The 16133-nt window shown below is 38.6% G+C and overlaps 1 protein-coding gene across 2 annotated transcripts in view; it reads left to right on the forward strand.

Moving 5' to 3' along the window:
- Positions 1 to 16133, forward strand: part of LAMA3 (laminin subunit alpha 3) — a 249718-nt gene that overhangs the window by 188497 nt on the left and 45088 nt on the right. For both annotated transcript variants that reach the window (XM_041769356.1, XM_041769364.1), the window contains 10 exons: positions 3119 to 3225; positions 6137 to 6187; positions 7009 to 7160; positions 11247 to 11357; positions 11462 to 11573; positions 11789 to 11956; positions 13143 to 13339; positions 14546 to 14662; positions 15304 to 15458; positions 15713 to 15854. In XM_041769356.1, coding sequence (XP_041625290.1) covers positions 3119 to 3225; positions 6137 to 6187; positions 7009 to 7160; positions 11247 to 11357; positions 11462 to 11573; positions 11789 to 11956; positions 13143 to 13339; positions 14546 to 14662; positions 15304 to 15458; positions 15713 to 15854 — 1312 coding nt within the window. The remainder of the gene's footprint in view (positions 1 to 3118; positions 3226 to 6136; positions 6188 to 7008; positions 7161 to 11246; positions 11358 to 11461; positions 11574 to 11788; positions 11957 to 13142; positions 13340 to 14545; positions 14663 to 15303; positions 15459 to 15712; positions 15855 to 16133) is intronic.

A 16133-nucleotide genomic window follows, 5' to 3' on the forward strand; every position in this document is an offset into this window, starting at 1 on the left:
CTAAGGGGCTGGGCACTGTCTTGTGGTAAAAAGAAGCAATTTCAAGGTTCTTCTATTTTCCATTTCAGCAAGAGCAACGTTGCCCACAAATGCCTCACATCTATTATTCATTCTTTCTGCCAATGAAAAATGTATGGCGATCCTAGTATGTTTGGGACTGTGCTAAGCACTAGAGACATGTTAGCAGCTGGAGCACAGACTCTGCCCTCGGGGTTTTACAGTCTAGTGATGGGCAGATATACAAACCAGCTGTGAAAATAGTGGCTGAGAATATAACTGGGCTAAGTCAGGCTGCTGTAGGAGGGGCCTCCAACCAACCTTGGGGGGTGATGGACAGAAGGGGCAGCTGTCCTGAGACAGGAAGGATGGGTGAGTGGGTGGGCACTGGGAAGTTTCTTCTGGGCTCTGTGGTTTAAAAGCTGTGAGACTCCCACCTGGGAGAGGGGTCCTAGTATAATCCTCCTTAGGGTTCTTCACAAACAATAAAGCAGAAAACAGCAACATACTGGCTGACACATCCACTTGGCAGGCAGCAGATTTGAAAAGAGAAATTCTTAATTAACAGTTCTCACAACTTATGTTTGTTACATTTGCTGTCTCAGGAAAGCAAACTAGTGTTTCTTAAAATTTTTTTTAAAAACTTTTCCACAGGTTAATGCTATATTAATGTCAAATTTTTTCATTTGTTGAACATTTATTGAGGACCTACTCTGTGCCAGGCATCATTCCGGCTCTAGTTGTTGGCTATGCAGTGGTGGTAGCTACAAGGACAGTATAGGGTGAAGAGTAAAAATATAAGCAGGAGCCAGGAAGGTGGAGAAGGGAGCAGACAATCTGAGGAATGAGGTAGGAAAGGATTCCCAGCTCATACCTTGCTCTGGGACATGTTTCTCCCCCAGCCACTCAGAGCCACAGATGACAAATATGTTCTCTGCTCTTTATTTGTTGTCCCAATGCCATCTATGAAATCAGGAAATTTTACTTCAGTCCATTGTGTTTGGACACTACCTTAAAATAAGAATAAGGGAACCAGTTGTTTCTGTGACCAGTAAATAACGCTTTTTGCAAGAGTAAAGAAGAAGTGGAATCAAACTTCCTGAATATTTACATGACTTTAATATGAAATATTTTATAATTATATATCTTTTGCATAGAAAGTTTAGATATAGATAAGCCATCAAAAAATAAAGTATTTAAAATATAGATCTTTGGGCACCTGGGTGGCTCAGTCGGTTGAGTGTCTGCCTTCAGCTCAAGTCATGATCGCAGGGTCCTGAGATCAAGCCCAGGGTCAGGTTTTCTGCTCAGTGGGGAGTCTACTTCTTCCTCCCTCTATGCCCCTCCCCCTCTTCATGCTATCTCTATCATTCTCGGTCCATCTCTTTTTCAAATAAATAAATAAAAACCTTAAAAAAGAACACAGATCTTTTGCATAGTATGGTTTGTTAAGTAGAATACAGGACCAGTCACATAAAGTAAACCCTTATGCCAACTGGCTTGGTAGATTTAGATAAGCCACCTCAGCTTAGTTACCTTCTTGGCAATTAAGGAATACATGGGTTTTCTGCTTCGTGTCTACTCTCTGAAATGTCATAATTCCAAGTGATACCAATTATACATAGATGCATATATACATGAATATTTCATCGTGCCTTAAAATGGTAACTACTTTTTATTGAGTGTCTATTATGTTCAGGCATTGTATTAGATTCCTCACTACATTTTTATCTCATATTCATGTATCAAAACAGGTATTGTTAGTGCAATTATTCATTTATTCACTCTGCATAGACTTATCTTGCACCTAATATGGGCCAAGGCACTATCCCAGATACTAGCAATTGATCAGCCAGAGAATCCATGCCCCTTGGAGTTTACATTCTCATGACAGGAGTAAGATTAAGGAACTGAAGCTTGGAGGGTTAAGATAACAGCCCAGGGTTACACAGCACATGGTAGGGGCAGGGATCCAGCCAGATCTTCCTGATTGAAAGCCCATGTCCTTTGCACTGTATCACCAATGTATCCATTGGTGAAGCCTACATAAATTAGTTCCTTGATGCAAAGCTTAAATTTGGGGAAGAGAGTCAAATACTACATTCTCTTGATTCTGTCAATTGCACTGATAAGACACCACACACATATCAAGTTAATGACAATCTGGGGGAGATAGAGTAGGTGTGGAACTTTGCTAATAGACAGAAATATTTTGGTTTTCATCCCAATTCCAAAAACATTAACATGTGTCTGTTTTGTTTTTTAAGATTTTATCAATTAATTCAAGAGAGAGAGAGAGAGAGAGAGAGAACAAGTGGGGGGAGGGGTAGAGGAAGAGGGAAAAGCAGGTTCCCACTGAGCAGGGAGCCCTATGCAGGGCTCGATCCCAGGACGCTGAAATCAGGACCTGAAGTGAAGGTGGACACTGAACTGATTGAGCCACCCAGGCACCTCTGTTGTTGTTGTTTTTTTTAAAAAGAAACTCAAAATCAAGGAAATGTTTTTTAACTTAAATAAGGAACTGAGTTCTCATCACTAAATTATCTGGAATAATAAAGGCTCCAAGCCAAGGGTAGGCACTGTAAATGCTCTCAGTTGCTTGAGCTCATTAAGTATAGCACTGTAGCAAGTAGTGCAAATATGAATTATGCAGGCTAGGAAATATTAATAAAATCCCCATTTTTGAACAAATTTTTAAATTATATGAATTTTGCTTTAAATTTTTCTTTGAGGAAATTAGCCATAAATTAAGCAACATTTAATTATATATATCTTCAGGAACATAACTCTTGCATAAAATTCATCTACCTCTGATTTCCATATCGGTCCAACCACTGGATCTGTGTGCATTTTGTTCATCTGCCATTCAGCTGCAGGGGTGATTGAGGATTTTGTTGTCCTGGTATCAAGGAGGAGGATGCAAGTTCCACCACCTTCCACTTTCTCTGTTCTCATTCAAGCCATAAATGTCTTTGTATTGAGACACATTCATTCCTGCAAATCAATATCAGCCCTCCTCTCATAGGGTTACAATAAGAGGGAGTTAGAAGCTGAAGAAAATTGGATGGAACAAATGATGAGTTCTTCAAGTGTTTCTCCTTTTCTTCTTTATTTTGGATAGATGTGCACCAGGATATTTCGGGAATCCCCAGAAGTTTGGAGGTAGCTGCCAACCATGCAATTGTAACAGCAACGGTCATTTGAGCAGTTGTCACCCTCTGACTGGAGGTAAGATGGACTCACACCTTTGTTAACATTTATCAATCTGGTATAAAATAGCAGGTGAGGAACCCAGGCAAATGTTTCAGGAAGCATAATGAACAATTCCAGTTAACAAATTGTTTTTGTTAACAACCTTGGGAATGCTTAGGTAGTATTTAAAGTTTGGTAAATAACTTACTTCAAGTAAGCTTTTTTAAAAAAGATAAATTGTTTTAAAACTCAACTAATTATAGCCAAAACAACCTCTACTCCTACTTTGGTGATTTTGCTAAGATTTCCCTTGGCATTATAAGGTTATCATCACAGTTTTCTTCATGTGTGTAACTGAAGTAGGCAGCATATTCTTTCTCAAATAGCAATAAATATCTATGATACGGTTGGTATAGCTGGGATGAATTTCACATACAAAGAAAAGACAATGACTAGGAATTAGTATGGGTTCCTTAGGAACAATTTAGAAGAAAAAGGAAGATGCTTTTCTTCCTTTGACAGAGGATTTTAACATGATTTACCAAGAAAACATCACAGATATAATGTAATGCCAAACCTTAGATAAACTCTTTTATTTTATAGTTATGGACAGGATGAACTAAACTGGGAATGTGTGTATTAGACGGAGTCAAGTGACTGTTCCCAAAAGAGTATAGACTAAATGGATTATTATCAGTCTAGAATGAGGTATCTATTGACCTATGCTGGAGCTTAATCCTTGACTCCATCTTGTTCAACACTGTTGACCTGAATGGAAATATAAAAGGCATGCCCACCCAGTTTTCAGATGGCTCAAAGTTGGAAGAGGCAGAAAATGTCTCCTATGGCACATTTAGAATACTTAAGGGACTCAACAACCTGAAACAATGGGCTAATTCTAACAAGACAGCATTATGTTAGGGATAAGCATGTGATCCTATAGCTGAATGGTATAAAATTATGTGTGTGATAAGTGAGATGTGACTTAGCAGCAGCAGGTGAAAAAAACTGAGGTCTTAGCAGTAAATTCAATATGGCTCAAGAGAGTAGTGTGGCCCATAGAACACCTCATATGATCTTCAATGAATTCTAAAGTCTAAAACCAGGTGGTCTGCCCTTCCCTGGTACACTGCTCACGTAAGTCCTCATGTAAGTCTTATGTCTCTAGAAGATAATCGATAAGCTACAGTTTGCTCAGAAAGATGGTAAGACTTTGAAAAAAACTTGGAGCCATGTCACATGAAGGATTGACAAACCTGAACCATAAGAAGAAGACTTGGAAAGGACATATTTGAAAGGCTGATGTGTGGGAGAAGGTTTGGTTTTGTTCCACATGGCATAAGGGGTAGAACACAATGAGTGAAAGTGAGAAGATCTACTTTAAATCATCCTAAGGAAGAAGTGTCAGGGGTTTTAAGATGAAAAAGACTGTTTTAGAGAAAATGAGTTTTTACTGTGACTGTGGGTATTCAAGGAGAAGCTTCAACATCACACACAGCATATTCATGAGATGAATATATTTTCAATCCTCTTTTTCTTGCTCTAACAACAACAACAACAATAAAGCAACCTGAAGTGAGGATGGTAACTATGTGTTCCCCAAATGGAAGAAAATGCTCACACATGAGATTTTTTTGTTCCTGTGAGCTTTTATCCCTCTTCTTTATTCTTTCTTTTTCTTTTAATTAATAACCTACAGATTTATTGGTGGTCAAAACTCAAGCTTATTGAGAAAATTGCCCTGATCAATCATCCACATGAACCAGGTCCCCCCTAGAATATTCGAGATGCTGTAGGAGATTGTGAAAAAAATGAAACTCTGTTTCCTGGCCCCAAGGCATTTATAGTCTAATTGAGAAAATTAAAGTGATGTAATGATACATAAACATAAAAATTAGTTAAAAAAAAGGATGAGTAAGAAAAAACCTATTATATATATAATATATATAATATATTATATATATAAAATAAATTAAAATGTCTACAAATATATAGAAAGGAGATATTGTCTTTGAGTGGTCGGATCAAGGGTGATATTTTTATATTATTTTTCTGATTTTCCCAAATTTTCCACAGTGAACTTACATTATTTATTTTGCAAATAAAAGTAAATGTGGTTTAAAATATATGCATATATATGTGAAGTGTGGAATATAGCCTGCTGCTGAGAAGACAAAACATGAAAGCTTCCTTGTAGCATGTCTAGGAAAATTTGAGCTTTAAAATTTCCTGTGGTGAAATTAGCTTATTTTTCTAGAGAGAAGGGAGAGGGATTTCATTGAAACAATGCAAGGTATGGGGAAAAGAGTAAAAATAGAGTTAAAATGACCAAGGATGACCAGTAGGCTTTCCTGACTACAGCTGAAAACCTCAAAATCTAGCTTATATCCGTGGTAATTGGCATGCAGGTGTGTGCATATATCTCTCTTAGCTTCTGTCACACTGTTGTGTAATTTATCTGCTTCTCCCATGGGACCAGGAAACTACAGGACAGCAGGGACTTTTGTCTTAGTAGCTTTATATTTCCTGTATGTGGCACAACACCATGGCACACAGTAGACACTCAAAAGTGCTCAATGTTTATTGAATGTTCTTTAAAGACATGGGAAGAGATGTCAACAGTTGTATAGGTAGCTATCAAATGAAGAAAGCCTTAACACTAACAATTGGGATTTTAATTAGATAAGAATATCATGACCCTTTGTAGAGAAGAAACTGAATATACAGTAAGGGAGGTCACAAGAGAAGTTCCTGTAGCAAGACTATTGGGAGATGGGAAAGCTCCCAGAACAATGACATGGATAAAGAAGGGAGAAGGGAAGAGCCAGTGATGTTGGATATTTGGGTGACTAAAATCTTCCCAAACTATCTTTTCTGAAAGCCAAGTTAAAAAGTGGTGAAAAGAAAGTTTAATAACAATATCTTCTTTGGTTATCCTTCTTTTCAGACTGCATAAACCAAGAGCCCAAAGATGACAGCCCAGGAGAAGAATGTGATGGTGAGAAAACAAAGGCCCCGTCCTTTCTGACTTGTGGGGTTTAGTTTGAGATATGTGAGCCTTGTGCTGGGACATGTACTTTCCAGGCTGGGAAAGCAATGGTGGGAGAAAGTGTGGGGAAGACTTCCTAGGGTCAAGACCAGCCTCTGTCAACTTATAGCTTTATGACCGTGGCCAAGTAACCTGGTTTCTCCAAATTGCTGATAAATCTTTGATCACAGTGCCTGACAAATAGCAAGCTCTTGATAAATAAAAGCTATTTATTATTATTTTTTTCACATACAAAATAAGTAACACATTGCATACAATCACGTTTCCCAATTTTTTGAGATATAATTGACATGTGACATTAAAGTATGCAACATAATGATTTGATATCTGTATATACTGTGAAATGATTATCACAATAAGTTTAGTTAATAGCTTCCCATAGTTACACATTTTTTTTCTAGTAATGAGAGTTTTTAAGACAGACTGTCTTAGCAACTTCCAAATATACCATACAGTGCTGTTAACTATAGTCACGTTATGCATTGTTACATCCCCAGGAATTATTTATCTTGTAACTGGAAGTTTGTACTTTTTGACTCCCTTCACCCATGTCCCCCATCCCAGCACTTCTTTTTAAAATGCTCCCTATCTAGAGGTCTCTCTTTTGAAGAATCTGCATCCCTCCCTAAGAAGTCTAGGATTGCGATTTTTTTTTTTTTACCTGTGAGGACATATTATGCGCATTAACCGGGCTGTACAGCCCTTGTATTCTGTTTGCATTCATGTGGCTGCAGCCACAGCACATTTGCCTTTGACTATGGCCCCTACAGATTGTGACAGCTGTGTGATGACACTCTTGAACGACCTGGCTACTATGGGCAATGAGCTCCACCTAGTCAAGTCTCAGCTGCAGGGCCTGAGTGCCAGCACCGGCACTCTGGAGCAGATGAAGCACTTGGAGACCCAGATCAAGGACCTGAGGGTAAATACCCCATGCACTCAGTGCAATATTAGGCTCAGAAAAGCTACTTGGTGTATAGATGCTGCATGAGTACCCTTCAAGCAGGAGACGGGAAGAGGTTGACTTTGTTGAAGGCTCCCAGGGCTTTCCTTCCTCTGATCCAAATGGAGACTAGGTTTTTACTGCTGGAAAGTACTAGCGAACATACAAAACTAATACTTATAAGTGAATATTCTTTATTTGCTGCATGTTTCTGGGCTAATTTTTGTTCTAGAGCCCTTAACTAAGTATCTTGCATTCAGAAGAATCAAAAACAGGTTTGTAATACATTGGCATTAATTCTTTACATGTTTGGTGGAATTTTCCAGCGAAGCCACGAGGGACTGGGATTTTCTTTGTTGGAAGATTTGTTTGTTTGTTTGTTTTAAAATAAATCATAAGTTCAATCCTTTAAAAAATAGATATGGGACTGTTGGGGTTATGTATTTCTTCTTGAGTGATATTTGGTAAGTTGTGCTTTTCAAATAATTTTTTCATTTCGTTTGAATTATCAAATGTATTGACCTAAAATCATTCATAGTTTTCTATATTATCCTTTTAATACCTGCAAAATCTGTGGTAACACCCTCTCATGTATTCCTGATATTATTTATGTCTTATCTCCTTTTTTCTTGATTATTCTGGCTAGAAGTTTATCAATTTTAATGATCTTATTTCATTGATTTTTCTCCATTGCTTTTCTGTTATCAATTCCATTGATTTCTATTATTCATATTTTTTCTTCCTTCTGCTTGCTTTGGGTTTAATTGGCTATTCATTTTCTAGTGTCTTAAGATGAAAGCTTATCTTACTGATTCAAACCTTTCCTGTTTCTAACATAAGCATTTAATTGCTATGAATTTCCCCCAAAGCACTACTTAGCTGTATTCCACACATTTTGAAATGTTGTGCTTTCATTTTTATTCAATTCAAAAGATTTCCTAATTTCCTTATGACATACCTTGGACCCCTGAATTACTTGGAAATGTGTTGTTTAATTTACAAACTAGGCATTTTCCAGGTAACTTCTTCTTATTATTAGAATAATAATTATTCTAATTATAATAATTATATCTTATTATTAATAGAATTAATAGAATTAATAATTATGTCTTATTATTAATAGAATTAATTTAATTCTATTGTGGTCAAAAAGCATACTTTACCTAATTCCAGTTTTTAAAAATGTGTTGAGGTTTGTTTCATAGCTTAAGATATGGTTCATCTGAGAAAATATTCTATGTGCACTGGAAAGAAGGTGGCCAAGAGAAGTAATAGGGCCTAGATTGCCCCACAGAGCCAGGGTCAGGCTCCCTGAGGAAACTGAGGGCACTCTTGCCTATAAATGGAGGTTTAAAAAAAACTTTAAAACTGCCCAGTGCCCATTGTTGAGCAATGAGCATATGAGAAACCAGAAAAGCTACACTTGTAGCAAGATCTGGACATGATTCACAAGTCTAGTACAGGGTCTGTACTAGAATGTGACATCCTCAACATCACCATAGGGTACAAGTCCTCAGCTGCCAATGTAAGACCTGGTTCTGGCTTTGGAGATCTAGGGTGGGAGTAGTGATGACCATAAGATCACTGGCCAGGGCACAGAGAGTACAGAGAGAAGCGGAGACAATATTTACCTTCCGACACTGGAATAGACAAATAAGGACACAAAAGACACTCAACAGAAGCAACCATTAAGAGATGAGTTCCCTCTGGAGAAAATGAAAATCCTAAGACAATCTGAAAATTACTTTGAAGAATAACAATTCAATAGAAAGAACAAGAAATTAAAAAATTGTTTAAAACACTAGAAACCAAATAAGAGGGGTAGATATGAAAAGATCCAGTTAAAAATCATGAAAATGAAAAAAAAGTTTACTCATTGAAGTGAAAGAGTATCTTCTCAGTAGAGGAGATAAAGAGGTATCCAGGTAAAGATACCTTTATCGCCATAAAGATAAAGAGGAGATAAACCCTAAACTAGACATAATGAGAGAGGGTTTGGCGAAAGTTTTATATGTGCTCTTGAAATGAAGCCCGATTCTAAACCAATTAGTGCTTGTAACTGAGTATATAGTTGACACTTGAACAACATGGGGGCTAGGGGCACCGACCCTCTGCACAGTTGAAAATCTGCATATAACTTCTGACTCCTCAAAAACTTAACTACTAGTAGGCTACAGTTGACCAGAAGCCTTGCAAACAGTATAAATCTTAAACACATATTTTGTGTATATATTATATACTGCATTCTTATAATAATACCTACCTATTTTTTTTCTATTTTTTTGGTACTTCTAGGCTACATGGCTCATCTGTGGGTTTTTTAAAATTGTTACAAATCTTTAAAAATTTTTCCAATGTATTTATTGAAAAAAATCCATGTACAAGTGGACATACACAGTTCAAACTTATATTCAAAAGGGAACTTAATATTGCAAAAAATCATGCTAGAAAAATGGCTCTTTCCCATCTCATCAGGATACATTTTAGTCCATGATTTACAGGTCTATTAAAGAGAGGAAGAAAACCATTATGTTTTGAGAGAAAAAGAAGCTACCAGAGTTACTTTGGTGTCATCAATATAATCCTGCAGTTTGACGAAGGACAGGGAACCAGCATTTTAGTACCCATCCTATGAGCCAGGCTCTGTGATAGCACTTTATTTAATTCTCACAATGTCCTATGAGGAAAATAATGTTATCTTCATTTACCAGGCATGTTACAGCTAAGTAACATGACCACCATCACACAGCTAGTACAAGGTGATTCTAGAATTCAAACCAAGATCGAATTCCATGCTTTACCTACTCTACTTATCCAGGTATTGTAACATTCTATAGAGTGATATGCCTCAGTTTTCCCATAGTAAAATTAAAATAGATCTTCTTTCTAAATCACACACTGTTAAAATTCACTAGGAATAAGCATGAGAAGGGAAGTAACAGTTTTGAATGTTCATGTGTATATGACACTTCATAATATCATCAACACAACCTAGCATCTTAATATTATAATCCCCAATTATCGATGAAGGAGATAAAATTCAGTGAGGCTTATCTACAAAGTGGCAGACCTAGGGTTTGGACCTAAGCTGAAAAGCTTGTGTTTTTTCCCCCATCACTGGCTCTCTCACATGCAAGTGGAGGCAATAGTATTGCTTTTTCCTGTACATTTCTTCAAGCTATTAACAAGGTTTTTTTTCCAAAAAAAAAAAGGAAAATAATCACTACTCAGATGTTATGTGCAGCAATGTCACTTTCTAAAAGTAATGATGCAGTTTAGTACCTGAAAAGACAGGAAACCTGGATTCTGGTCTTTAAGCAATTACTGATCAGCTCTACAGCTGTGGCATGGACAAATCACCCAACTGCTCTGGATTTACATTTTCTCATTTGTAATATGAGAGCATTCAATTAAATGAGCTCTCAGTTCCCTTCCTGCCATAAGATTCTTCGAATCTAATGATTCCTTCACTAAAGTAGCCTTAGGCACTGCTTTTAGTATTATAATGTTAAATATAGGTTAAAAACAACTGACATGTATTATAGAGTTGAAAAGCAATATATCAGGTGAATGGTACCACCTTCATTTCTTTAAGGTCAGGTCACTAACTCAAGTAAAGTATCTCTTGTCTCCTCATGTTTTCCAGTTTATTTTAGAGCCATGTTACAACTTACATCAGAAAGTAGGCTCCTGGGGCACCTGAGATGGCTCAGTCAGTTGGGCATCCAACTCTTGATTTCTGCTCACATCATGATCTCAGGGTTGTGAGATCGAGCCCCCTGTTGGGCTCTTAGTCCAGTGTTGATTCTGCTTAAGATTCTGTCCCTCTCCCTCTGCCTCTCCCCTCAACTCTCTATCTCTAAATAAGTAAATAAAATCTTTTTTTAAAAGTAAAGAAAGTAGATTCTTCAAGTATCTGATTTCAAAGAACCCAATCTTTTCCTGTAGACCAGCATTGGGCTTGCTAAATCAATCTCTTCATATCATTACCAGGATTACTGAGTTGATAGGACTTAGTCTAGATTTCTGCTCTAATGTGAGACTCACTTTGCATTGTGCTTCCAGAATCAGTTATTCAACTATCGTTCTGCCATTTCAAATCATGGATTAAAAATGGATGGTCTAGAAAAGGAACTGGGTAATTTGAATCGTGAATTTGAAACCATGCAAGAAAAGGTAAGGTGTTCAGTCAATAATGGTAACTTTTTGTGATCCTCCAAATATTGTTAGTTTCTCCCCATCTACATGGTTTGTTGTTAATCGGTTTATTTTTCATATAGGTTCAAATAAATTCCAGAAAAGCACAAACATTACATAACAATGTTGATCGGACAACCCAAAGTGCAAAAGAGCTGGACACAAAGATTAAAAATGTCATCCAGAATGTGCACAGTAAGCAGTTTCTCAGTCCAATTAAATATTTTTTTAATTCTGTTCTGTGCTCTGAAAGATTTTCTACTTAATAGTTCAACATTATGAAAAAGACCCTGTAGTGACACTAAAAAACTAATATAAACCCTCCATAAAAATCTCTGCGCTTTTCTGTTTTTTAGTAGTCAGCTGGAGTCCAGAATTCCCAGTTTAATAAACTACTTGATATTTTCTAGTTCTCTTGAAGCAGATCTCTGGGACAGATGGGGAAGGAAACAACCTGCCTTCAGGGGATTTTTCTAGAGAGTTGGCTGAAGCAGAGCGCATGATGACAGAACTACGGAACCGCAACTTTGGAAAGCACCTGAGAGAAGCAGAAGCTGAAAAAACAGAGGCTCAGCTCTGTAAGGAAACTCCCAGATCCTTGCATGCAGTCCATTCTAATGGGCTTGAACTACAGTGTGCAAAGTGTGAGGTCGGGTCCCCGGTTACAGGTGGAGAGACCTGTTATTTCAGCATACTGGACTTTTTTTTTTTTTTTTTTTTTTTAGAGATTTATTGATTTATTTTAGAAGGGTGGGGATGGGGTAGAGAGAAAGGGAAAAAATCTCAAGCGGACTCGCTCCTGAGCTCAGGGCTCTATCTCACCACCCTGAGATCATGACCTGAGCCAAAATAGTCAGATGCTTAATCAACTGAGCCACCCGGATGTCCCAACGTACATGACTGTTAGGAGCTTCAAGTGAGAATGGATAGCCCCTCCAAGCTGCCAACAGGTTGTAAGAATATAGCATCTTGCCATGATGCAAGAAAAAAAATAGATTCTTCTCCAAAGATATTAGACACTGATGCCTCCTTTTCCTTTTTTAACTACATTTTTCTTTTTCTTTCATTAAGCTCCATCCAGGTTTCTCATTATATCATTTTGTAAAGGTTGCCTCACCACCACTGGGGTTTAGAATCACAAACTGATATTAACACTACTCTTGCAGAAACCAAAAACTGGGTGTAGATACCAAATATATCCAGAGACTTTGCTTAGGGAAAATGCCTCATTAGTTCAAACCTGGGAGTAATAGAAGTCTGGTGCATAGTTTTTCAAATACTGGTCTTTTTTCTCTAGTAAAATATGTCAGAGGTTAATATGCAGATGGTAACAGTTTCCTTTTAGCACTTGTATTGTTCAAATTTAATATTAGTCTTTGCTTTGGACTGAGGAGACAGTGTTATTAGCAGTTAGTAATATTAGTGAGCAGTAGTGTTAGGGGCTTGTGCTCTATACTCTGCAGGTCTCGTTCAAGTGCCAAGGCTGACCGGTCATGCAACTTTGGGTCAGTCACCTAGTCTCTCAGGCTGTCCATTTCAATATCTGAACCAGGAGACATATTATTATAGTTTTCAAGTGGTTACGTTTGCACACACAACCATGCACACAGCAGGCACTGCATAAATATTAGTTTCCTTTCTCATTCACTTGCAAGTTCAAGGAAAACCATGAAATAAGTAGAAACTCGATCCTTCTGTAGTCTTCATAGTCTAGCTTCAAGGTACTCGTCTCTCAAGTGAAAAACAAAAAGTGATCTTTTACAGTGCTGACTCGGATAAGGAGCCGGCTGGAGAAGCACCAAGTAGAGAACGGTGCACTTGTTAAGAATATGCGGGATTCTTTAAATGACTACGAAGCCAAACTCAGTGACCTCCGTGCCCTGCTACAAGAAGCATCTGCCCAAGCAAAGCGGGCCACTGGCCTCAACCGAGGAAACGAGAAGACTTTGGAATCCCTCGAGGTGGGTTCACAGAATCGTCATGCTTTCATTAATGACCAGGCTGAGGGAGCAGGGATCTTTATCATTAATAAAATGGCCTGGCCAGGCACTTTGTCAGTACATCTGATCTGTGCACACCTGTCTGTACAGCAGATGCCAATCAAACAGGCATAAGGAATTAAATGCAAAACCAAAGTCATTCCTACTCCTCAGTCACCAGAAAACATTGTGAACTTAAACCACAGGGAAAGCAGAGCAAATTGCTTTCTCCCTGCCCCGGGCTGATGGAGTACTGGAGGAATAATGTTGCCAAGTAGATGAGAAATGAAACCAATATTGTTATAATTAAATCCAAGCATATAATGTATGTTTTAAATAACTGACTTTTTGTGTCAGCTGGGTAAACATCATTATCATAATCACTGGCAACAGCATTTTAAGGCATTATCTGCATTATGGGAAATAGATGAAAATCCAGGCCTCATGGATTTTCTGCATCCAGGAGCTGCAGAGACAAGATTTAGAGCTTGAGATTCCAGGGTATATCTTTTCACTGGTGCACATCATATGCTGAGACAGCAACATGAGCGTGAGGCCTTATAAAATGACAGTAAGATCAGAGTGGAATGACACAGGACTGACCCCCCAACAAGAAGAATTTAGTAAAAGAAAATAAATATCTTAGTAGATGGCAATACGCTTAACTCCCAAAGCCTCTTCAGACAGCGACTCTGCTTTTGGGAGTCACTGATGATGGTGGAGCATGATCCGAATTTGTGGGTCTCAGAGCTTTGGCTGCTCCTTGCCTGGCCTTCTCAGGTTCCTGGTGCTCTCTTGTTGAAGCGCTGCTATGTCCTCACGGGGCCTGGCAGGTAGATCATGGTGATGGTTAGTGCTGCTTTGTTTAGTGAAAATCTCTTGTTCTGCCTCACAAACCAGAGCTGACTTACCTATCCACTCATTGGCTGAGTCGCTCCCAGTATAGAAAGCTTCTTCAACAGTGCTAGCTGTTGTTTCATTGGCACGGAGTTTGAAGAAACCATGACAACACACCCACGCAGCAAACTGAAGTGATTTCCCCTCACTCTGTGGTTGCCTAGATGATCTTTAAGTTCAAGAGAATGTTCTGGCTTAAAATTACTTATATGCTGTGGCCCAATAATGATGCCTGTGCCTTCTGATAACCCATCATGTGGTTCAAACAGATACTCTTTTTATTCTCTCCAGAGACAAGTTAAAGAAATGAATTCCCTACAGAGTGATTTCTCCAAGTACCTAACCACTGCAGACTCTTCCTTACTGCAGACCAACACACTGCTGCAGCTGATGGGGAAAAGCCAGGAGGTAGAGACAAAACTCATTCTCTGGAAAATTGAAAAACATTCAGATCATATACAAGGAAACTATGAGATAGGCTAATCTGTTGTGGGTTTTTTTTTTTTTTCTGCAGTGTATGTCTTTTAGATGGAAGGAAATAAACCAAAGTGTTTATTGAGGTGCCCTCCTGGGCACAGGGGCAGGGGGTGCTAATGATAATGTCCTTTCTATGTCTGTTCTTACCTAATTAGCCCCCAGTGAGCAAATGGTACTTTTGTGATAATAAAACAAAATTGGAATGCTGTTTTTAAGATATCAAGCATACTTTTGTTAGTGGGATGTATTTAGAACTGATAAAAGATTGACCACATTAGCAGCCCAACAGGTATTTTGGAAATACCTTTTATAATCACTACTTTTAAATTAAAAAAAAGTATTTTGGTTCAGTACAACATTACAACATAACAGTATGTTTTTATAAAATTTGTCAAAGGGAGTACCCACCATAAGAAAAATGTTCAAATGGTGGGAAAACTTAGAAAAGTGTTATCAGTGCCACTATGGAAATAATGTATCCCGGGAACCTGAAGTTTACAATAGAGTTCAAGAAAATGGTATATACAATCTTAGCTTAAATTGACACTGTCTTTGTTTACCTGAAAACATAGGAATATGAAAAATTAGCTGCCACTTTAAATGAAAAAAGACATGAACTAAATGACAAAGTGAGAGAACTATCCCAGTCCGCCAGCAAAGCGTCCCTGGTGGTGGAGGCAGAAAAGCACGCACAGTCTTTACAAGAGCTGGCAAAGCAGCTGGAGGAGTGAGTGACCCCCGAGATCTAACTGAACGGGTGGCTGGAGCCTAGTGTGAAAGCCTCCCCAACAGCTGGTCTCCAGAGTAGGGTGGAGGGCAGACCCCAGGGCCCAACCCAACCTGCAACGGGCAGGAGGTGGGGGGTTGATTCCCAAATGTATCCATGCCACCTCTGATGTCCATTTGCCTAATTAATCAGGGAGGCTGGGGGGTGGGAGGCAGTGGGGGGTGCTGGAGCCCTTCACCCACACTGTCTTCCAGGATCAAGAAGAATGCCAGTGGGGATGAGCTGGTGCGCTGTGCAGTGGATGCCGCCACCGCCTATGAGAACATCCTCAATGCCATCAAAGCAGCTGAGGATGCGGCTGACAAGGCCACCAGGGCTTCCGAGTCTGCCCTCCAGGTGGGCACCTGCCTTGACCCCTTTTCTTTCTGTATGCACTGTGGAATATAAACAAGCATTCTTTTACATCGAGCTTGTATAAAATAGACTTGAACTTGCTCCAAACATGGCCCACTTCTGTATTTACTTGACTGTTTTGATATACGTAGCACAGTTGGAAAAACCATTTGTAAAACCAAATAGAAATTACACTGATTATCAATGTCGAACCAAGATAAGTAGTATAGCCTGCTCCTTTCTAGGAATGATTTAGGCTGTGAGTAAGTATTGACATTTCCC

The sequence above is a fragment of the Vulpes lagopus genome, chromosome 1 (assembly GCF_018345385.1).
Source record: "Vulpes lagopus strain Blue_001 chromosome 1, ASM1834538v1, whole genome shotgun sequence".
In the NCBI taxonomy this organism is placed as follows: Eukaryota; Metazoa; Chordata; class Mammalia; order Carnivora; family Canidae; genus Vulpes; species Vulpes lagopus.